This window comes from Myotis davidii, unplaced genomic scaffold, assembly GCF_000327345.1.
Source record: "Myotis davidii unplaced genomic scaffold, ASM32734v1 scaffold97, whole genome shotgun sequence".
Lineage (NCBI taxonomy): Eukaryota > Metazoa > Chordata > Mammalia > Chiroptera > Vespertilionidae > Myotis > Myotis davidii.
The window spans coordinates 1,121,972-1,146,706 of record NW_006289392.1 but is presented as its reverse complement, the minus strand read 5'-3'; the positions used below and the strand labels follow the sequence as shown (position 1 = coordinate 1,146,706).

The 24,735-nt window shown below is 52.5% G+C and overlaps 1 protein-coding gene across 1 annotated transcript in view; it reads right to left on the bottom strand.

Moving 5' to 3' along the window:
- ZBTB16 (zinc finger and BTB domain containing 16) overlaps positions 1–24,735 on the bottom strand; it is a 213,275-nt gene that overhangs the window by 98,503 nt on the left and 90,037 nt on the right. The window contains exon 3 of the mRNA XM_006761539.2: positions 19,332–19,429. Coding sequence (XP_006761602.1) covers positions 19,332–19,429 — 98 coding nt within the window. The remainder of the gene's footprint in view (positions 1–19,331; positions 19,430–24,735) is intronic.

Here is a 24,735-nt window from a genome sequence, read left to right as displayed (position 1 = left end):
AATAATAATAAAAATTCTCCCAATGAAGAAAAGTCCAGGACCAGATGGTTTCACTGGTGAATTTTACCAAACATTTAAAGAAAAATTAACACCAACCTTTATCAAACTTCCAAAAATTTGAAGAGGAGGAAAAATTCCAAAACCCATTTTACAAGGCCACTATTCTGATACCAGAACCAGAAAAGGACACTACTAGAAATGAAATTACTGGCCAATATCCCTGATGATATGAATGCAAAATCTCTCAATAAAATACTAACACACTGAATACCCCAGCACATTAAAAGGATAATTCGCCATCATCAAGTGAGATTTATTCCTGAGATGCAAGGATGACTCAACATATACAACTCAATCAATCTGATATATCAAATAAATAGAATAAAGACTCATATGATCATCTTAATAGATACAGAAAAAGCATTTGACAAAGTTTAACATCCATTCAAGATGAAAACTCTTAACAAATTAGGCATGGAAATAACATGATAATGGCCATATATGATAAGCCCAAGCTAATATCATATCAACAGTGAAAGGTTGAAAGCTTTCCTTCTAAGATCATAAACAAGGCAAAGGCACCCTCTCCTCATTCCTATCCAACATAGAACTGGAAGTCCTAGCTAGAGCAATTAGTAAAGAAAAATAAATAAAGGATATCAGAAATGGAAAGGAAGAAGCAAAATTGTCTCTATTTGCAGAGGACATATAAAACCAATAAAATACTTAGAAATAAATTTCACCAAGGAGGTGGAAGATCTCTCCTCTGAAAACTGTGAAACACTGATGAAAGAAACTGAAGACACAAATAAATGAAAAGATACCCTGTGTTCATGGATTGGAAGAATTACATCTAAAATGTCAATACTACCGAAAGCCATCTAGCGATTCAATGCAATCCCTATCAAGATTCCAATGGCAACGTTTACAGAAGTAGGAAAACACACTCCTAAAATTTATATGGACCACAAAATACCACGAATAGCCAAAGAATTCCTGAAAAAGAACAAAACAGGAGGCATTACATTCCAAAAACAGACAAATAGGTCACGGGAACAGAACTGAGAGCCAGAAATAAACCCAGGCATATATGGTCAACTAGGATTGGACAAGAGAGCCAGTCACACTCAATGGGAAAAAGACAGACTCGTCAATAAATGGTGCTGAGATCATTGAATATTCACATGCGAAAAAAATGAAACCAGACCCCTATCTTACACCATTCACAAAAATCACCTCAACAGGGATTAAAAACAAATAAGACCTGAAACCATGAAAAAAACAACACAGGAATAAAGCTCCTTGACATAGGCCTTGGAAATAATTTTTTGACATGACACCTAAAGCACAAGCAAAAAAAATCATGAACAAACACTTGGGACTACATCAAACTAAAAAGCGTCTGTACAGCAAAAGAAACCAGCAACAAAGTGAAAAACAACCTACAGAATGAAAAAAATTATTTGCACACCATGCCCCTGATAGGGGATTAATACCTAAAATATATAAAGAACTCATACAACTCATTAGCAAAAAACCAAACAAACAAAAAAACCCACCCAATTTAAAAATGGGCAAAGGACCTAAATGGACATTTTCCAAAGAAGAGATATGAAAGGTCACAAAGTACATGAAAAGATGCTCAACATCACTAGTCGCTATGGAAATGCAAATTAAAACCAGAATGAGGTATCGCCTCATGCCAGTTAGTATGGCCATCATCAAAATGACAAGAGGTAAAAAATGCTGGCACGGATGTGTGTGGAGAGCGGCTACAGTGTTTGGACAGGTTCAAGCCTCGGACTAATGAGAGGGCACAGTCCTCTCACTGCCACGTGCAAGTCCCAGCTTGGATGGCAGAGTCCTCCCAGCACAATTATAGCCAACAGCTATAGCTGTAAGCTTGAACATATGGTCCGAACACGTGGCCCCATCTGCCTGAGTGATATGGGCTTGAGAAGAGTTCAGGTGCATGTAATTGAGTAGGATCGAAACCCATGAGAATGTTGTAAACATCTTGACCACGCCCTCACTTTGCCTCGTGTAATCTTCTATAAAATAAAGACATGGCTTGTAGTGGGTGGCACTGTCTCTCCATCAGAGAGGGCAGCGTCCCACTCAGACTCAGCTTTATTCTCTCATCTGTCTTTTCTAAATCCTTCACCGCCCCCACTCAGGGTCACCCTTGGCCGTGCTGGCGCGGCACAAATGTGGAGGAAGGGAACTCAACTCCCTGGGGCACTATTGATGGCCGGTAACTTGGTGCAGCCCCTATGGAAAAGTATGGAGGGTCCGCAAAAAATTAAACACAGAACAACTATATGATCCAGCGCTCCCATTCCTGGCAATATAGCCAAAGGGAGCAAAAGCACTAACTTGAAAGATATCTGTGCTCCCATGTTCACTGCAGCATTATTTTCCACAGCCAAGAGATGGAAACAGCCTAAGTGTCCGCCAGTGAATGAGTGGATAAGTAAGGAGGCTGTGGTACACACACACACACACACACACACAACGGAATACCATTCAGCCATAAAAATAAGAAAATCCCATCGTTCTCGACAACATGGATGGAACTTGAAGGCATTATGACATGTGAACTCAGTCAGGCAGAGAAAGACAAATGCTGTATGATCTCACTTCTATGTGGAATCTAAAATCAAACTCGTTAGAAAAAGAGGTTAGACTTGTGGTTACCAGAGGCGGAGGGTGGGGAAAGGAGAAACTGGAGGAAGATTGTCAAAAGGTCCAAATTTCCAGTTATATGATAAATAAGAACTAGGGATGTCATGCACAACATAATGACTGAAGTTGACACTGCTGTATGGTGTACAGGAAAGCTGTTGAGAGAGTTCTTGGCACAATGAGAAATTTCTTTTCTTCTTTCATCTCTTTATATCGAACCTATATGAGATGATGGGTGTTAGCTGAAGCTATTGTGATAACATTTTACAACATATGTAAATCAAACCATCATGCTGGCCCTGGCCGGCTGCTCAGGTGGTCCCACACACCTAAATGCTGCGGGTTTGATTTCTGGTCAGAGAGCATACGGGATCGATGTTTCTCTCTTACCTCAATGTCTGTCATTGCTTTCTCTTTTTTCCTCTTGAGTGAGTATAAAAACACACATCCTGCGGTATGCCTTAAACTTCCACAGTGACGTATGTCAATTATTTCGCAATAAAACTGGAAAAAATATACTTCCAAAGCAAAATACAATGAATTCTTTTTGCTCACACACATACAGAGACTGACTTACAACAAAACCCCAATTAAGAACACCCTTCCATGACTGGCTCTCCTGGGCATTCTCCTTTTGACTTCTAAGCAAGCATCTATCATAAAAAAAACAATCAATTGTATTCACTTAAAGTAGAAAAATGGACCCTCATATTGCTGAATGACAGCAGACTACAAAGACTGAAACAGACAAGGTGCTTGGTTGACCTTCAGGTAAGCAAAAAGTCCCCCAATTCTGCTCTCCTGGAGCAGCCTAGCTAACCATGGGTTTGCACAACAGACGCTCAATGGGCTCTGAGGGTCTCCTCCCTCCCCCACCTCTCTCTGTAAATGCCCCTTATAACTGGCCTTTACTCACTGCCCAAACTGGACCTCTCTCCCCAAGAAGAGCCAGGAAATATAACAACTGTGGGGCGAATATGTAAATTTTAGGCTGAGGTGTCCATCCTAGTCTATTGCGTTGTCAGTTAAATTCATTAATACACACACACACACACACACACACACACACACACACAAACACACCCTGGAGATTTCTTCAAACTGAGGCAGAAGCGACCCATCCGTAGCTTCCACTGACACTTCATTCTTGATGACAGCTCTGAAAGACACCCGTCACCTGGCTCGCTGTCACATCTACCAAACACCCCACCTCACCCAGACCCAGGGGGCTGCCACCTCCCTCCCCTCCGCTGTGGCACCTCAAGGCTTCGGATCGCTCCAGGCCTGCTGTGGCTTTCTGAAAACAGAGCATTGCTATTTTTAGCCCTTCTCTGCCCAATAATGCTCCCCACACCCATTCAGCTTAATCACTTTATTGAGGACAAGAAGCAGGCTCTGCAGCCTGGGCCGTCTGATGTTAGGAAGTAGTAAAATGTTCAAACTGGTTAAAAATGACACTCATTGGCTTGCCTTTGGTGTTTCTGAAACCGTAATTGTGGCTCAGGCTGTGGATCTAAAGAACCTCGCAGGTTTCGGGGCCTTTCTTTCCTACCCCTGCACCGTAATTGAGGTGTTACATTACAGCTACAGCACTGACATTTTCAGGCTCAAATTTCAGAAGCACTAAGACTCCACACTTTTCAAAACAGAAATACTGCCTGTCACGTGTAATGCCCACTCTTAGCACGAACCATCCTGTCGGTGGAAAACAAAAACAAAAAGCTGATCTTTTCTGGCTGACCTCAAGAAGCGAAAGACTTCCCCGTGTTAAGCATTATTAAAGTGCATCTAACAACTAAGATGACACTGGATAGCTGCTTGGAAACAGGAAGGTCTGTCTGGTGTAAGTACGGGACCGGAGAGCAGGTGTGTGCAGAAAGTAGCGTGTGTGCAGAAAGTAGCCCGTGAGCAGGTCTTCTGCCCGCAACTTTGAAAGCTTTCAGGTGAGTGTCTGCAAGTGTGCACCGTGCCTGTGGGCTGCCTGGGAAGGGATAGAAGCAACTCCGCCTCGGGGTGAAGACCAAGGGCTTTGGAGGCAGGCAGCCCAACTCTGCCTCTTACTTGTTGAGGGATCTGGGCCAAGTAAACTCAGTTTCCTCATCTGTCAAATGGACACAGTAACACCAACCTTACCGAGGTCTTGTGGGGATCAAATGAGACTGTGGGGTACAGCGACTGGCACCTATATAGGATGGAGAGGGACAGGTGCAGGCTGTGGAAGCCTGGGTGGGGATAGCTGACCGGGGGCAGGGAGACTCAGAGGCCAGTGTCATCGTATTTGACCAACACGCTGACAGCAAGGGGTACAGCGGCACTCAGCACATGTTAACTGCAGTTGTCATTGTTCTCTTTGGTCTTTCTGCTGTGGACGCCTTCTGAGGCAGAGAGTTAAGTCTTTGTGTCTTCAGCTTCACACAAGACAAAAGAGGAATTTGCGGCTCGCATGGCCAACCACAGCCAGACACATGCGGCCTCCAGAAGCCCTTGGACATGGGGAGGGAGCTCCTATGGATTCAAAGTGGTTTAGGGAGGCTGAAAGCAGAGCTCTGAGGGGACGACTCCTCAGGTCCTTCCGGCTAAGCAGCAGACCACAGCCGGTCCCAGGCCTGCGGACTCCCCGCACGGAGCTCTTCCTCATGCCTGGCCTCTCCAGTCCTCTCCCATCTCGGGCACGGTGCTCGGAGCACCTTCATAAACTCCCGCTCTGCGGAAGGCAGAGGCAGGACGCCTCATTAACTCCCCTAGCTAATTTTACAATTTAACCAAACACCGCATTCCCGCCTCAATGCAGCCAGCCTCTGACTGTGACAAACTTTTATAGTTGTGAGATGGAGGTAGAAGATGGCCCAGCAGAGTCTTGAAGATTAAAGCGGGGGGTGGAGAAGATAAAAAATAAATAAATAAAAGGGTCACGTTTTTTAAAAACCAGCTCTCCGTGTGTTTCAGAGCAGAGTCCTGGCTGTGCAGGGTGGAGAACTGAGGGAGGAAGCTGTGCGGGGTATGAGGCGGCAGAAAGATGGAGTGCTCCCTGACAACGACTCCTCTTGTCACCCGGGCCTGGGGCTATATCGGGAAGCACAGTTACATGCTGTCCTCAAGGGGCATGATTCAATGCTGATGGGCGGCAGGCCAGAGGCCAGGCACGGCCACCAGGAGGACAACGTTGGCTTGGCAAGTCCCTCGGGCCCCTGCCAGAGGGCGCTGAGAGGCCCTTGCCCAGCCACTATGCTCAGGACCTCACCTCCTCGACCCCCCTCTCCCCATGGCAGGTTCAGGCTCCCATCTCCTGATTCTATGCTTCGGGGGGCAGAGGGGAGGATAGCATGTGTAAGAGAGTGTCACCATAAAGAGTCCTCTGGGATGGACAGGAGCCCCAGGAATTGTCCTGGTCCCATGTTTAGGCCCACGCCTCACCCACCCAGGATGGACAGATCCCAGTGGAGACAGAGCAGGTGATTCTGGCCTTGTTGCCTGTGGTCAGGCCTTGCCTTCAGCGTGTTGGTCAAATACGATGACACTGGCCTGTGAGTCTCTCTGTCCCCGGTCAGCTGTCCCCAGGCTTGCAGAGCCTGCACCTGTCCCTCTCCATCCTGTATTCCAGAGCGTCCGACTCTGGGCTAAAAATCTCAGTCAGTGTAGACGCGGCGCAGCAGGGCTCTCCCAGTGGCCGGGCTGCTCCCATCAGGCCCTAACAGAGGGAGCAGGCGACCCGGGCCGTTCAGGCAGAAGGCCCTGACGGACAGCAGCCTCCTGGTCTCTGGGCCTTTGTCTGTCCTGGGCTCCTATTAAAGAGACGATGGAGGAAGACTCCAGCAAACCCAGAGTTTCAGGGAGTTCTCTCTGTACCTGGAGTTACCTTGTTACTGCAAACGACTGTGGCCTTGCATAATTACTCCAGCAAAATGTTCATTGCAGCCGCCAATGAGCTTGCGGTGCTCAATTAGCTTGTAATAGTAAGAGCTGCGGAGGTTTCATCCAACTACCCCAGAAGACTTCTTATTCCAACCACCTAATGAAAAGTGTAGGGCTTGCTTTCTTTTTCCTTTTCCCTGGCAAGTGAAAGAATCCCAATAAAAGTGGGGGTGGGGGAGCATGTTAACTATAGGGGAAAAGTCTAGAAGACGCGTCCTTGTCAGGTTGAATCAAGGAGACTCCAGGAAGGGAGCCCTAACTACAGAAGCACCCACCCCTCTCCCTGGCTTCCCACTCACAGGGCAGGTCCTTCATCAAAGACAGACCCAGGGGCTCCATTCGTGTGGTCCAAGAACAGGGCCAGGGCCCTGGGTGTGTCATCCCTCCTGCCCCTCCATCTCCCTCCAGAAAAGCCAAGTCCCAGGCCCCAGCCTCACCCTCACCAACCTGGCTTCAGGGAGCCCTGGGCACTGATGACATATCTTGGGGTTCATTAAGACATGGATGAGAAAGGCTAATTATAATACTCTGGATCCACATCCAATTTTAAGCCTCACTTTCCCAACTGTTTGTCTTGTGGACCCCTCACAGGGAAGGGCCAGCTGCGGGCAGTGTTTCTGAACCCACAGGCAGGGAGGGTCGGACCTCCTACAGCTCTGAGGACTCAGACACTGGGCTGGGCGTGGGCAGGGGAGTAGGAGCAGCGAGCAGACGCCTGCCTGGCTGACTCCAGCTCAAAGAAGCTCTGGCTCCCTCTTGTCCAGGAAAGCAGGTTCCTTTCCCACCACAAAGCTCCACCTGGACATTCTGGCCGGAAAGAGCCCAGCAAAATCCCACGAAGCTCCGGCCCGGGGAAGTTCCTCTTCCCTGTGAACTCGGCGGCACTCACTCCTTCCCCTGTGAGGACGGTCAGCTCACCCAGCCTGGCATGGTCCTCCCCTCGCTGGGGGCTCACATCACCCGCTCAGCCTGCCCACAGCCCCTGGCAGGTGAGGGCCCTGGCTGGCCGCAGCCTGTCTGTCCTGCCTGGCTTTGCCTGCCACTGGCCCTCAGTTCATAACTGCTGACTGCTGATTCATTCATGGACAGTTTTCCCCCAAGAGAGCCACATGGAGTGACCCAGAGCAGTCATCGAGGCTGCTCTGCTGCCCGACCTTCCCCATCTGGCTCCCTTTTGGTGGATGACTTGGTCCCCAGAGAAGGCTCCAGCATCCCCAGCACTTGTCTGGGAAGATGCGGTTGTTGGAGAAGAGACGTATGAACCTCGTGTCAAGTGGTCCATCGTCACTGGGCAGCATCCGCAAGGTCAGGAAGGCCGCGGTCCTTCTGACGTGTCACACTCAGAGGCATTGGAAGTCTTGGGAGCTGGTGACAACCCAAGCCGTCCCGGCGCCCACATTCCTGGGACCCAGCAGCCCCTTTCCCTCTCGACTCAGCACCACAGACACCCCTTCCCCGCCCCCGGAGCAGAGCACCCAGCTGGGTCACCAGGCAGGAGGGACCACGGGCAGCCTCTGGCCCTGCCCCTCCTCCCTCAGGGACAATGGTGGGGAGCAGGAGTGGGGAAAAAACACAGCCAAGCTCTTGCCAGGGTGAGAGAGCCAAATGCTCACCCACAGACCCTCAAGCAAAGCTCCCAGAACTATCCTACCTGGTCCTTCAAGGCAGAGGGGTGCACAATGACCACAATGTGAGCTGTGAGTGAGCAGCTGGCAGAGCAGGAGAGGCTAAAACATATACAACTGCTCCTGGTGGCCCAGATGCAAGGCCCTGAGCATTGGCCGAGCGTTGCACTGCCCCTCCCCGCCCAGGGCCTTCTCTGTTCTCCCCCCCTCAGCTCCCCAGTCTCTGAGACATGAGTTATCTCTACACACAGAAGAGCAAGCATTCGGGCCAGGTGCAACAGTATGGTATACCAGGAAAGCAAGAGCGTGGGGGCAGAGAGCCCTGGCTATGAGCTTAAGGAAATTACAGTGGGGCCTTGACTTCTGAGTTTAATTCGTTTGGAGACCGAGCTCGTTAAGGAGCTCGTTAACTCAAATTACTCTATCAATTCAATGCAAAAAAATCGGCGGAGAGACAGCTGGTATCTCAAAAAACTCGTTAGTCGGGACACTCGTAAGTCAAGGCCCCACTGTACTTCAATTCCTTAAGTCCAGTGTCCTCACCTGCAAAATGAAATCAGCATATTTGCCTCCTAAAGTCAATGTCAGATTAGGTTAGTTCAGACATGCGGAGCGCCAAGCACCATGCCTGGAACACAGGAGGCATCCGGTAAATGTAAGGGCACCTCCCTCCTTCCCTCTCCCTACTGTCCACCCCGAGCCATTCATTCATTCTGCAGATGGTCCCTGAGAGCCTGCCTGTGCTAGGCTGTGGGAATGCACCAGAACATGCTGCCATTAAGGCCCTGCCTCTGATCCTGGTCTTCTCAGCGGACTGCTGACGCCCGGGCCTGGAAGGAAGTAGGGGAGCGCTTCAGAGCTAGTCCCTACCAGGCGCCTATCCACACACTCACCCACTCACCCCTCACCCAGTGGTTTATTCAAAAAACGACCAAGTTGTAACACCCTGCAGGTTACTCTGGTTGGGGGAGGTGGGAAGAAGTCACGTATTCTGAGGAAGCTTAGACCTAGTAGGCGAAAAAGGACAAGCAAATAAACAGCACGACACAAAGAAGGTGACAGGTGCCATAAGAGCAGGTAGATAAATGGCTACGAGCCATCAGATGGGGGCGGCCTCTTTTTCTGTCCAGACAGAAGCATCCACAGTGAGCCGGCCAACTTTAAAAAGAGAAGAGAAAAAGGAGCCCTCGCCGCCGGCGCCCGCCCTCGCATGGGAATAGGGCAGATCTATTTAGACCGACTAGAGGCACCTTTCCTGGCAGCTCCCCGAACTCGTGCTTCCTCGAGCTGACTGGGTAGCTGGGCAGAACCAATCCTGTCAAAGTCCTACAGATCCGGATAAGAGGGCCCGGCATTCGAAGGGTCCGGCCCACACTGGGAGGAAGCGGGGCTGGTGGGGCAGAGGAGGGGGACTCTGGGAAAAATAGGAAACGCCCCGAAAAAATGAATGAGGGCAACAAGCAAAGAAAATGTATGGTATGCATCGTCGCTGCCTTACTAGCTGATTAATTCAGTCATTTCAAAAACAATTTTATTTATGTTCCATTTACCACATCAAAAGTAGGGGGAAAAATGGTACTGATGCAAAAATAATACCTCAAGGCATCTATTTATAATCAGTTTGGAAAAGGGGGGTGGGGTGAAAAAAAAGCAGCCCCGGTTTCTATAGAACCTCTCCCGGGCAGACCACCAACCCGAGAGAGAGGGAGAGAGAGCACAGCCAAGCCTCTCGGAGCGAGCGAGAGAGCCTTCCTGGCTGCTGAAAACCGAGCTTGTCAAAAAAAACAAATCCATAATGGCCCGAGGCTCCTCTCCAATCTATTTTCTGCTCAGCTGGTTTTAAATGAAGTTATTATGAGTCATTAAAACACCCGCAAGCCAGTGGAAGTCAGCCAATTACAATTTTAAATTTAGCCTGTTCTCTGCCCCATTCTCTTGTTTTCTTCCTTTGCCCACAGAATGCTGCTGCTGCTGCTATTTCTTCCCTCCCTTCCTTTACCCAAAGTGAAAGAGACAGTTATGAAAACGCAGAGTGCTGCACAGAACACAGGATCATTCATGGGGAACTCAAATCACTAACGTAAAAAATGCAAAACTTCAGCCCCCTCCAGAGTCAACCCGTGTCCACCTCCGCACACTGGGCTCCTCGGGAACTGCAGGCGCAGCCCTAGAGGTCACCGGGCTATTTTGAAAATGAAAAGGTTCTTCGTGGGGTCCTGTTGAAAACATTCCCATCCATCACACAAAAATCAACATGTTCATGGTTGAATCCAATAAGGAGAACTGCACCCCCAATATCTGAGAATTAATAACAATGAAGTTGAAATTCAAAGGTAACACGGGCTTTGCAATCAAGCATGAATGTCGGTGGAAGTCGCTAGATATGATGAGCTCATTTAGTTTTAAATCTGCAAGGTAATGGTCTGTGCGGGGCCATTACCGCAAAGGAACAATTCTGAGTACTTCATGTAAACGCTTCTTCGCCATCCCTTTTTCGCACGCGTGCATACACCAACACGCACTTGCACGCATACAGCCGCCCCTCGGTTCTGGGAACATAAATCGCAGCTTTTCCACACCTTCCAGGGAGTAAGTAGCGTCCTTCCCAAAGAAGTATCCAATCCTGCTTCCTCCGCTGACTCATGAACGGGTGAGTCTGAATCCAGAAGCTCCGGAGAACAGACCCTTAGAAGTCCTCGCACACTTCCCATCACCCCCAGGACACCTCGCTCTTAGGGCTCCTCTCCAAGACACACACACACACGCACGAGTACACACACATGTTCACACACACGTGCACACACCAGGAGACCAGTGCTCTGGCCCCACCAGACAACTCTACTGCCCACAGACCCAGGCAAGGGGAGCACCCAGGAGAGAGGTGATGTTGAGTGGGTTCGTGGAGAGTCACGGAAGGCCAGTGTGGAGGCCCAGATGCTGCCATGTGTCTCTGTCCACCAGTGGCTCAGGGGAGAAGGGGCCTCGGGTCTACCTGTACCGGCCAGCTTTGCTTCCAGGTCCACTGGGACCAGCAGCCGTTTCCCACAGCGGGTGGCTTGTCCTGGCCCGGGTAGAAAGCAGGCCTGAGGCCTATGGACGGGCCGGCCCCACACTCTGAGGGCCCCGCAGTGAGCAGATGTCCCCATGGCATCCTTATCCTTGACTCCCCACTCGGTTGCTCCAGCTGTGGGGCCTGCACTGGTGGCTCCTCAGGTGACTCACAAAGGCCTGTTCTCCCTGAAGGTATCCCAGTTGGGGCTTCAGGCCCCGCCCTGACACCAGCCCACTTCCTGGGAGGGGCTCTAACGCTGGATAGCCATTTTCTTTTTCTGAGAGAGGGCACCCGAAATTGTGTAAGTCTCCGAGCCGACCAAAGTATGATGTGCCCAGAGCGCAAACACTTCAGTAAAGGGTACTCACTTATTCAACAAAAACTTACCAAAGAGCCTCTGTGTGCCAGGCATGGCATGTGACGGTGAAGAAAGCACATGGTGCCAGCAGGCTCGGCGCTCTGCTTGGTATAGACCTCCTCGAACAAGCGCCACAAGACATGCTTTTTAGTAGCAAAGGCCGACAGGACCTTGCAAGCCTGAGTCCTGCTCATCCGCATGACCACATTCAGCTCAACTTAAGGAAACTAGGGACCTAGAGCCAAGCCAGGGAGCCCCGCTCTGGTCCCCGAGAGGCAGAGGAACAGAGCACACAGGCCGCAGGTGCTGGGAGCTCTCAGGGTGTTCACTCAACAGTAACCCCCCACCCCCAGCCTTCTGGGCCACGGTGACGTTTCATTCCCCATCTCAATCCCCACCCAACTTCCAAGAGAAGAACCTGAGAGGGGTGAGAGGGGAGAAGACCAACCGTGACGGATGGAGACTAAGGCACATGAAGACTTAAGCAGGAAGGTGGGACACACACAGGGGCATAAGGAAAGGCCGAGGTTAACCGGACCAAGGACAGGGGCGAAGAGCTGGAGTGAGGTGACAGAAGAGAAGGGCAATGCTGAAAATGAGCCCCTGCCGCCACAGGGAGCTCAGAGAAGGTGCCAAGGATGACTGCCCGCTGCCAGCGCCTGTGGGTGGCTGGATCTGTCTCTGGGGCACAGCCCGGCACACTGGGGCCCAGGCCGGCCTGGTCAGGGGGCCGGCGCACGAGGGCTGAGGAGAGAAGAGGATGACCAGCAAAGAGTCATGGTGGGTGCATGTCTGGGAAGCAAAAGGAAGGTGGAAGGCCCTGGAAACAAGAAAACGGCCCTGCCTTTGGGCGGGTCCCACACAAACATCCCACCTATGGCCTCAGGAAAAACAAGAGCAGCCAGGCGGCCAGAACTGGGGAGGATGGGGAGGCCAGCGGAGAGGAAAGGAGAGAGAGGAGAATAAGCAGCAGATACACAGAGCCGATTTCTCTAGAGCCAATCATTTTCTGATAATAATGTCATCATCCAGCTCCACAAAATCATATGGTGGAATGACAGGGGGTGGGGATGGAAGAATCAAAGGAGGAGCGAGGCGTGCACACACATACACACACACGCACACACGCACACATGCACACACACACACACGGAGGGAGACACAGAGACGCAGAGAGAGGGGCAGGGAGACAGAGAGGAGAGAAGGTTATTACATAATTCCCACTTTCTTCCCTCCACCCTTAAAGTAATGTTCTATCAGAGAGACAGGCTCCTCTCTGAGGGGGGAAAATGACAAATCCAATCCAAAATTCAACAGCCTGTGTTCTGTTCAGAGAGCACACAGTGTACTGTACAGCCCATAAAACTCCAAACAGCCTCCAGACACTGCCGCAATCGTCCTCCATCAAAACACTTTGTCTTGCATACAAAAATAAGATCCAGTGCTGAACAGAATACGAAATCAGCCCATTACAGTACAGGGAGACTGCTACTTAGCAACGAGGGGGCTCTAAAGCCTCGATGCTCTACAGGAAGCAAAATCTGTCGAGCCTGTTGGGCAAATGATAAACATTAGCGGTATTAAAAACACAAGAGCCATGTAAATGGATAGACATAATGTGGAAACGAATTTATAGAATAAATGGGGATGGGGGACTTGAGTGTAGGGGGAAAGGCTGGGATCCAGAGGCAACGAGCTTCCCAAACCCCTGCTAAGGCACCAGATGGAGATAGAGACGTGTATTTGGGGGGGGGGGCTATGTGAACCCCCTCTTCACACGGGGGTTGTCTGTGCAGGGGTAGGAGGGAAGTGGTGGAAACACTGTTTAATACAATGACCTGCCATGAACTTTCCAAACTTTCTCTGCTCAGCTGGCCTGACGCAAGTGGAATCTTCAGGGCGGGGTTGGGGGCGGGCACACACCTCTAGCAGCGGGGCGGGGGAGGGGCGCCTTCTGCCCTGGGTGGGCATCACAGCCAGCACCAGCCCAGAACCTGTCCCTGGCTGTAAACAAAACCCCTGGCCAAGAAAGAAAAGTTGAAAAAAATAAAAACCCAGATAACATAGCCAGAGCCACCCCATCTGGGCTGGGAAAACCAGTGTCTTTCATCAGGTAAAGGGAAAACTACCCTGGCAGCGCGCCAGCAGCAGGGGTCCGGATCCCAGCCAAAACGGGAGCGAAAAAGCAAAACCAGGCCTCCTGGTCTCCATGTAGGTTCTGTTGCGCGGGGTGGGGGGATGTATTTTTCATCAGCCGGTGTATAATTTATAAACAGCATTAAACAGTTTTTGTTTTCCTTCTCCTCTCCCGCGGACGGGCTTGGACAGCAGTCAAGCCTGCATTAATTTCTGCTCTGGGTACAGTGTGTTCTTGGAGGCACATCTGCAAGCGATCATAAACTCTCTGGAATGCTGGCAGAACATCCAGACCTGCGGGCAGGCCAGTGACGACACCGCTCTGGGAAAAAGTTCGGGAAGCCGGCCAAGTCAGAGCGGGGGAGGGGAGGGGGAGAGCGCTCCACGCGAGCCCAGCAGAGCGGCTGCTCCTCGCCCTGTCCCCTCGCCACACCTGGCATCCACGCGGACCCAAGGGGAGGCGGTGGGGCCTCTGAGCCACGCACTGCACCGCACACTGCCCTTCTCCATCGTGCCCAACCCCCCATCATGCCCCCTGTATGCGTGCGGGGGCGGGGAGGTTAAAGGGCCTGAGGAAGATTCCTCCTGGCTCCCTCCTGGCTCTGCCCAGAGGGGAGAGCTAACCAGCAGGAAGCAGTGACATTCACTGGACAGAGGGCATGAAGTGACCATGGGCTTGGCCTGCCTGGACAGCCCCCAATCTCTTGCTCTCAGGAGACACCTCATCTGGGAGGAGAGAGGTAAATGAGAGAAGGAAGCTGCCCGTCCCGGTCCCGAGAGCCTCCTGTGCACCCTAAGGGGCTTCTCCCAGCTCATTTCCTCACCCTCACAGTCCCAGGGGCTCCTCCATCTACTCTGCTCCCCCCCACCTTCCTTGACTTTGGGAAGAACCCTGAACCCCAAATTTACATGTTCCAAAAACAAGAAAAAAGGGAACAAGTATGACCCACACATCTTTAACGTTTTGTAATTTTCTTTCCAATCAGAACAGGGGGAAGCAATCTGGTTTTTGGCCCCAACCCCTCCTGCCCCTTCCTGCCAGATGGATGACCCAGGCCCCAGGTGATGTGCCCTGGCCACCCCACACTGCAGCTGGCATCAGACAATCATCACCCGGCTCCATCTTCTTCTGTCCCACTGGCTCTGGCTATGGGAAGGGGTTATATCAAGGGAGATTTCTCAACAGCCATGGCTGCTTACAGTGCCCAGAGAGGAGCAAGGAGTAGGCACAGGGGACAGGCCCCTAACAGCACTGGGCTCTCAGGCAGGTGTGTGCCCCTAACCAGTGCAAGAGGCACGAGCCTCTCCAAACTCCAGCCATGCCCCCAGATAGCCTGCCAGTCATGCCATCTCTCCATGGACTCTTATAAACCCTGCACGCCTGCCTAGTCTACATCAAAAAGCCCACGGTCCTTCCTATTCCAGAGCGGGGAGGGCTTCATCTCTTATTCCGTCTTCCAGTGGCTTTCCAGGGATGCAGATAAAATGCGTATCGTTTTGCTACTCAAGGCCCTCCATAAGCTTGCTCTCTCCCTTCCTTCTCCCACCCCCACCACACAGCCTACACTCCCCAACGCCATGCATATCACCCTGGTGAGCTGGCCTTCCCCATCCAGCTCCTTTCAGAATCCCCTTCTCACCATCCTTTAAGTCTACCACCCTCCGCCTCTGAATGCCTCCCAGAACTCTTCATGGTTCTCTGCACACTCTACCACCTTCTTTCCCCACTGCCTTCTAGTCAAACATCTCTCCTACTGGACAGGAGCTGTTCCCTGAGGGCAGGGGTGCTGTGGCTTCTCCAGGGTAAAGGACATTTGCTAAGTAAATGTCCGCTGGCTCCGAAAATGAAGGGCACTCCCAGAATACAAGCAGGCCGCAGAAATACGCAGACCTCTAAATAGTGCACAGCCAAGTCAAAAATAGGGGCCAGCAGTTCTGTGTGTGCTCACTTGTAATCCACCAGGACGGCAAGCCAAGCTGTGGGAGATATTACCCAATCGGAAACCATACACTAGCGAATCGCAGAACCGACTGCAGTCACCGCCCGGGGCTGTGGCTTCGCATGGACACCCCAGAGCTAGGAATCACCTCTAGAGTGAGAATAAGGCGCGCCCAAGAAACAGCACCCACCCCTACCGCTTCCGCAGCGGTGGGGCAGCCACGTGTGAGGAAGGGGACTGCAGAGTGACCCCAGGACCCCAAGGGGCTGGGCACCTCCCCGCTCACCGCCACCATCCTGTACCCAAGGTTCACGCTGCCGGAGGACCAGCTCCGCAAAGCATGGGGGTGGCCAGTCTTCCGGCCCCCGCCTCTTTCCCAGTCCTCAAACCCTCCCGGAGCCCCCAAACTGCCTCGGAGAACTCGGGGCCTCGCCAGATCAGTCTCATTAGTTAATGAGTCAGGTTAATGTTGGTTCATTTAAACTTATTGTTATCATCAGGTACATCTTGCAAACACTTGACTAGTTAACACACTCAAATCGAAACCAAAGCTTCAATTAAACTGAACATTCACTACTACCATTGAGGGTCTCAGAAAAGAAAAAAAGGAGGAGTGGAAGAGAGAGAAAGAGAAAGAAAGAATTGTCTCTAGGAAGGGCCTCCTACAGGGCAAACTTCTAATTAAACAAATTGTCAATTTCCACACAATGAAAACTGATTTAGGAATGTAAATTTAGCAGTCTAGTCACTGACAGACTCACACAGGCTGATTTCCGAGGCTAAGGAAATGGAGAGAAGAGAGAGGGGGAAACGCTGAGGGATAAACAAGCCAGAGCCATCAGCCTTCACAAATAACAACTCCGCAGATTCAATGTGGGCTCGACTCAAGCATGGGAGAAACACTTTCCTTGCCTCCTCCTTCACCCCACCCCTTCCAGATCAGAAAAAAAAAAAGTAATCGTGTATGATGACAAACTTGGCTCAGCACTCACTGTACACACTGTACCCACAGGGCTGGCTTCCAGCCAGGCCTGGCCCAGGGCCAGAGCTACAATAACAAACACCCCCATGCTCGCCAAGAGGGGGTGGGGACAGCTAGCACACAGAGCGAGGGAGAGCGAGGGAGGGCAGGCTGTTCTGCTCTGCTGAGCCGGAGCCAACAGGAATGTGCCCGTGCAGGAGACAGCAATGACATTCAGGGGAAGCCAGGACACCAGGACCCCACCGGGCCCCAGGCTCACTTCTCCATGGCCTGCCCCCTTTAAAAAAAAAAAAAAACAGTCCCCAGGGTTCTGGAGCCCCAGCCCTTGGGCATCTTCTGCAAAATGGGTCTGCACTACAGCCCTCAGGGAATATTCTTGTTGTCAGCTTCCTGCATGGAGCCTTCATCACAGGCAGCAAGAACATCGTGCACATCTCCTCTACACACCACACGGTTCTGTTATCCAGCAAGGAGAGCAGGAGCCAGAAGACGGGAGGCCCGACTAGTGCCACCAGGATCTGAGGGAGAGAAGGCCTGGCACCACCAGCCCAGCCTCCAACCCACCCCCAGCCACGCCAGGTCTCTGCCTTCACTGTTTAACAATTTAGCAAGTGGTCTTGCCTCCCTAAGCCCTCGTTGCTATTTTATTTTCAAGACATCCCAGCGAAGGGGTGAAAGGTCTGTGGGACAGACCTGTCTCTAAGCAGCTCACCGTCTGTTAGAGAAGCAGAGGGAAGGGCAGCCTACCCACGCTGAGCACCTGTCATGCGCCAGGCACAGCGCTAAGAATCTGATGTGAGCCACAGCCGCTCAGAGGCAGGCGAATACTCACCTTACAGATGGGGACACGGTGGCTCACAGAGCTTACATCTACCCAAGGTCACATGGTCAGCACGAATTCCTAACCCTGACTCCCAAGTAGAAGAGATAAGGCGAGTCCACAAATAGCCATGATATGAAGAACGAGTGTGCCCAAAGATGCTCCAGATAAAGACATGGCGCCCAGAAGAAGGCGCAACTATCCTGCTGGGGGAGGGAGGGGTCAAGGACGGCCTTGCAGAAGGGACCTGGAAGGTCTAGGAAGACAGGGAAGGTGATTCCACGCAGAGGGAGCGAGGGGTTTGCAGGCAGAGCGAACCCAGAGGTCGAACAGCCTTGTTGGCAGACAGCTCATGAAACCCACCCACACTGAACCCTAAGCAGCATAAAAAGCTGAAGGGAAGCAAGGAGACAGACGATGCAAGTAACAGAAACAAACAAAGGAGTCATGAGCACCGGGCAGACGCTGAGGGCAGGGACACCTGGACTCGGGATGCCGGCCAACATGGGACAGGCAGGCGGCACGAGGATGGGCAGTGGAGCCAGGCGTGGGGTGGAAAGGCCGGAAGGGAAGGAGGAAGGGGACACACAAAGACAGGCGGACAGAGGGGACATGCCAAGACAGACAGCCCCTCCATATAGCCTGGCCCCTGGATGTGGAAGAAGGAAGGACAGGAAGCAAGAAGGAGTGAGGGCCCTTCAGGCAAGGCAGTGAGCCGAGGCACTGAAACCACCCCACTTTTTTTTACTCTCTGCGCGGGAGATGGAGTGAGGACAGACTGCAGCCGGCCACTGACCAGGAGCTCTGGAGCACGGTGAGAGGAACACGCCCCAGATGACATCACGGCTGGGGCAAAGAGGAAGGTGGAAGCAGAAGCAATCGCCATTCATTACAGAGCAACTGTATGCCAGGGTGCGAGCTACAGATGCCTTTAACATATTCTACCACCTCAGACTAAAAGGAAGTATACGAGCGAGCAACACCTGCATTTACAGATGTGGAAACCGGGGTTCAGAAGGCAGATCTGCCCAAGGTCCCACAGTTAGCACATATCACAGACAAGATGGAACCTTCATCTGCACGACCCAAAGCCCATGCTCGCCGAAGCAATCTGGGGAAGAGCCGGCAGACGCTGACCGCTGCTACGAGGGGAGAGCAAGACCAGATGAGAAGGTAGTCCCTTCCTCTCCCCCAAAATGTGCCGCCGAAGCTGAAGGAAGGGAACGAGAAGGAAGCGTGCACAGGCCGGGCAGGGGACCGGGCGGGGTGGGGCTGGGCTCTGCAACTAAAGCGGTGACCCTGGGCCTCCAGCAGCACCAGGGGGGGCTGCTGTGTCCGGCCTCCCACCATCAACGCCCGGCCCCCCTGAGTCAGGGCTTCTCCCCTTTTTAAACCGAATGCGGCAGAGCAGCTTTGCCCAAACACGAGAAAAAAATACCGACAGCCGCCTAGGCGACCCCGCTGGAACGGGGTAAAATTAACTTGCAAAACACAGCACGAGTAACTAGCTCTGTGTTCCAACCTTTCTATATCTATTTAATTAAAGGCTCCTGGATAATGTGAACCCAATAGTCAGATTCATTAGAGAGCGAGAACCTAATTCCACCACTGTTTTGCTAATGAGGCCGCATTCTGCTTGGGAAGGTGGGGCACAGCCTCAGGATGGACTTTCTGCTCCATGAACCTGGAGGGAGCACCCACGGGACAAGGTGGAGGGAGCCAGGCCTGGCGGGCAGTGGGGACGTCCATTCTCTGAGTGGAGGAAAGAGGGCAGGAGGGGCTGGCGGTGCGGGGAGGGGCAGTCAAAGCCTCCGTGCCTACCTGAGTGAGCCAGTAAGTGCATTCTCAGTCGCAAACTATCGAGGAACCGCTTTCCGCAGAGCTCACACCCGTACGTCTTCATCCCGCTGTGCAGCTTCCTGTGGGAAAAGGAGAAGACAGGTTGCCACTGCTCTGGCTGGACAGGAGGCCCTCCCTCGGGCAGGCGACAGGAGGAAGGAGGTGCGGGAGCGGGAGCCGGAGCTGGGCACAGTGGAGACAGATTGCCTGAAGGCCCCTCTTCCCTACGGACCCCTGCAAGGAAGACCCTGTTCCTGGTCCAGGGGGTAGGAGAACAGCCCCCCCCCTACTGCTCACTGGCACATACACACACACAAAAACACCCCCAAATCGGATCCAACTTCAGAGGGTGGGAGGAAAAAGCCCAGGACAGTCAGACAGCCTGGGCCTTGGCCAGAGCACTGCCCTGGCTATGCTGAGGCTGTGCAGGGTCCGGCTCTGCAGGGCCCGGCTCCCAAGACGTCTGGACCCAGGAGGGCCAGACCTGCACCCTGCCTCGCTCCAGCTCCCACTCCGGTGGGATGCCGCAGGCAGCGAACGCGCTCAGTAACGAGCTGTACGGACACGAGATGCTCCTCTCTCAGGCTTCCAGATGTTCTCAGAACCACGGCGGCTCCCCAACATGCATGCCTTCCCCTAAGCCCAGCTTTAGGTCTTCCCGCTAGTCTTGCTGCAGGGTGGGCCCTCACCGAAAGAGAGGCTTCGAGAAACCAGGGGATAGTCTACGAATGAAAGGTGGTCATGGTCATGTTTGGGTTTCCAACGGACTGTCCTACATGTTACCGCATTGGACCATCACTGCAGTTCTGAGGGGTGGGTTTGGCACATGGGATCGCCCCAGGAGACAGAGGCCCTGTCGACAAGTGACCGCAGGCCCAGCCGACACGGTGCCTGGCCCCTGCTCCCGAACCAGGGCCTTTCCCACCAGCCCCATGGCCCCATCAGGAGCCAGCAATGGAGCCACCACGACGCAGGGAAGCAGGCGGGCTAGAGGGAGCCGAGCACCGGGAAGAGGGTCCGAGCACACACGCTGGGCTCTGAGCGGCTGGCTGGTGTGTGGGCCATCTGGCCCAGAACACGGACTTCCCTCTCACCCACACTCCTGTTCTCAGGCCTTTCCCTGCCTCTGCCAGGATCCACCTCGACCCTCCTCTGCCCCTCACCTGCCCAGGGGCCTGGCCCGGAGGAACAGGGTGGACTGCGGCCGCCAAGGGCAGGAGCCAGGTTGGTGGGGCAGGCAGGAGGCAGGCAGGAGGCCTGCAGGCCCCTTAGAGACAACACACTATTGCAATCGAATGTTGATGTGTTAAGGCCATAGTGAAAGGCTGCAGAGAGAGCTGCTGGTACTGACTCTAGATAAACGCGGGAGGGGAGGGAGCGTTATACACTCGAGCCAGCAGCGCGCAATCTGGGCCTCAAGGCCCAGATCATGACAACTACACTAAGCCACCCACTGCCATCGCCTTCCAAACCCCACAGTGAGAACCCGCGGTGTCAGAACCCTGGGGCCCAGGTGAGCCGCCTCGGCCAGTCCCTGCGAGGCCTGTGGTGTCCAGTGTGCGCGCCCACGGTAGACACACCCAGCCCCAAGCAGGCTCTTTCTCAATCACAGCGCTGTTGCTGGCTTTCCCTTTACTCCTTGCCAAAGCCAACAACTGATTTCTCAATCACACACACACACACACACACACACACACACACCCTCGTCCATGATAGTGTAGTGCACCCCACCCCCATGTTATCTTTCTCTGGGCCACGATGACCCGTCCCAATTGAGAAATAGTAACAGTACAGAACATTTTAACTGAACACTTTTGACTCTAAGTGTATTTCACAATGCTGGGCACTGGGACATGTCTTAGCAGCATTCTGGACAAAGCATGTTCTGGAACACACTAGCCTAGCCTCTTATCCATGAGGGATATGTTTCCGGGGATGCTGAAACCGATAGCACCGAACCCTATACTATGTACTATGTTTCCTCTCTATACATAGAATAAAGCTTACTTTATAATTGAGGCAAAGTAAGTGATGAACAGCTATTAATAAAAAATAGAACAATTATACCATACTATAATAAACGTTATGGAAATGTGGTCTCACTTTCAAAACATCTCCCTATATGCTACCCACCATTCTTCTGATGGTGAGAGGTGATACATCCCTACGTGGTAAGATGAAGTGAAATCAACATTGCGACACGGCGTCAGGCTGCTGTTGACCTTCTGAACATACGTCAGAAGGAGGGTCACCTCCTTCCGGTGATCCTGGATCACCCAGCCATGACGATGTGAATGGCTGGACATCAGGAGCAGACGGCATCGGTGGCTGGAAAAACTTAGTACTTTAGGACCATGGTTGTCTGTGGGTCCCCAAAACCGTGGACAAGGGGAGACCGCTGTACAGCTCCAGGCACATGAGCATGTACACACACGAGGAGCACGCACATGCGTGATGACTGCGTGTCCTGTCGCCTGCAGGCATGACAGATATGTGCTTCTCCAACAGGCGGTCCAGGGAGTGGCCAAAGCTCTCGTTACACGTGGTTCAGCAAGTGAACCCCTTGCCCACATTCATGGTCAGGGTGGCGGCTGGCAGAGTCTGAGTTTCAGTCTTATTTATGTTCGTCCTTCCCTTCACTAGTGACTTCCTAGCTCCCAGGGGTGCCCGCTTCCCAGGACGTGGCTGTCAGGAGGAAGAGGGGGGATGAGCACCATTCGGCTTTATTTTCCCAAAAGGACTCCAGAGGACCGGTCTTCGGTTTCAGCAGCCACTACCCTCTACCGGCCCTGGGACTCCCACCTCCTTTTCACACCAAGTTCTTCACCAAGATGAACACTTCCTGGGTAACTCCCCACCTTTTTTCCAGATCAGAGTATCTGATGGGCAACTGGTGGCGGTGGCTTTCTTGGCCCACTTCCCTCGGGCGGTGTGAGAGGTGCCGTGCTCCAGCCCGCCACTGCACAGGGGCACGGGCAGGGGCAGGGGCAGGGAAGGCTGCCCGGCGAGCAGCCCCAGGACCTGGCTCCTCATCCCGACTCGGTCATGAACCTGCTCATGACCTTGGACAAACCATGCCATGGCGACCTCTGCAGGGTCATCACCTGTAGAGTGATGTGGGTGACAGCTAAGATTCTGGTCCCGCCTGGAGTCAAAAGTTTATTATTCAGAAGTCTTATCCACATCCTGTTCCTAGCCTCCCCAGGCACTGTTTATTCTCGCTGAGCCACGTGTCCACTCGGGTGACGTCCCACGACACCCACGCAGTCGGCATGGGAGAGCCTCAGCAAAAATCGACACCCCATCGCAGAAACCTGTTCACTAAAAACATCCTCATACATGACCTCCTTCCCTCACGTGTGCTCTACCTTTCGGTGAAAGTATCTCCCAGATCTCATCACCAGCCTCTCTTCTGGTGCTGCCCCCTCGCCCGCCTTCAGAGACACAGGTGTCCTACCTGTCCAGTCCTTGGGGTAAGGGCACCGGCCTGCACCTGACCCACTGACTCAGTGCCCCACACAGCTCACCAGAGGCGCCCACGTGACCCCACAGGAGTGTGAGAACAAAGGTCCTTCCCACGGCAGAGGGACCAGGGCCAAGCACAGAGTCCAGGAGAGAGAAGGGGACGCCTCCCAGGCCTGGTGGCTCCGTGGAGCGCAGCACTGGTCTGTGCGTAGCTTTCATTGCTGTTCGGACCAGGGGAGACTGTGAGAAAGTGGAGCCTTCTCCTAATTCAAAGGAAAAGAACTTGGGTTCATTCAAGGGACTTGCGACCAACAGATTCCAGGGCACAGTCTGCAGAATGCCCAATATGGAGCTAGAATTCCAGCCGGCTTTGGAGTACGCATTTGTATGAGCTCACCGTCTGTCACTCTTCAGACCACAGCCCTCACTGCCATGACCACATTCGGCAACTGCAAAGCATTTTGATTAAAATGGAAATTCTGTCACCTCTTTTCTCCTTACCACGCACACTCCTACTTTCCCAGTCTGGTCCTGTCCTTTCACAAAGTCCAACTGCTCCTGGCTATTGGAAGTCATCAGGGAGGTAGGACAGCAGGGGACATCTTTCTGAATATTGCTTGGTTTTCACTCTCCTCTAGGAAGCAACATTGCCCTGGCCAGTGTTCCCAGCGGTTAGAGCGCCGGCCTGCGCATGGAAGGCTCTTGAGTAACTGGTCAAGGGCACGTACCCGGGTTGCAGGTTCAATCCTCAGCCTAATTGGAGTGTGTGCGGGAGGCAACCAATCCATGTGTGTCTCTCTCTCACATCCACGCCTCTTTATTTCTCTGAGTCATGCACTCACGATCTCTCTCTCTCTCTCTCTCGCTCTTTCTCTCTCTCTCTCTCTTCCCTCCCCCTTCTTCTCCTTTCTTTCTCTCAATATCAATGGGGAAAATATCCTCAGGTGAGGATTAACCAAACCAAACAAAAAAGCAGCAACACTGCTGAACACCATTTTGAAAGTAGCCCCGCTCCAGGGGGCCCATGTACCTCCACTCCACACTCAGTGCAGGACCATTCTCCCCACACGCTCAGGCCCTCACCATCCACTTTGGGGAGCAGGCTCAAGTTCTCCCCACCCCTAGCTCTGCCCCTTCACAGACCACACCTGGCCCATTGAGTAAGCTCACCTTGACTTCCACAGATTTACATTTCTATCCAAAAGACAAAGAAAAAAATGAACCTCTAACAGGTTTCTAGCTATTTGCTCAAGAGAACTGCATCTTTATGAGAAATTAAGTCTGAGCAAGTCTGAACCTTTTAGCAAGTAACCAGAGAGAAAGGCTCATTCTTTCTCACAGATTCTCAACCACACAATTCTCACCAAGGTAGCAAGTCCACGCTCACCCAAACCATTGCAGTACTGCTGTGAGTCTGGAAATGTATAGAGATTTCATCTGCTTTAACTGGCAAATGATACAATGGCAGAATATGATGGTGATGTACAAGCAATATAATGTTTACTTTTCCTCTTCTTCGTGGGCCTAGTTTAGAAGGGATTGTTCAGTTCTGCTAAAGAGGTTCCTCTATCTAAGGTGGGGTCTAGGCACCCTCCCCCATCCTAACAACATTCCAAGTACAAGAGCTTCCTGGGCAGCCCCCACCGAGTGCTGGGCCCTGTCCGGTGGCTCCTGCGGTCCACAGGGAAAGGCGATGGCTCTTCCATCGCTGCCTAAAGCCCTAGCTTCACACCTCCCCCAGGCCACCTGGAACAGCAGCTCAGTGAGTGGCAGCAAGGAGAGACCCATCATCCCCCTCAGCCTCCAGGCACAGCTGCTCCCTAAGGGGTGCAGAAGGGGCTCGCCCATCTGTGTCCCCCACAGCCAGGACCAGGGGGCAAGGCTAGGAGAACGAACAGCAGCACCTCGCCCCTGAGAGAGC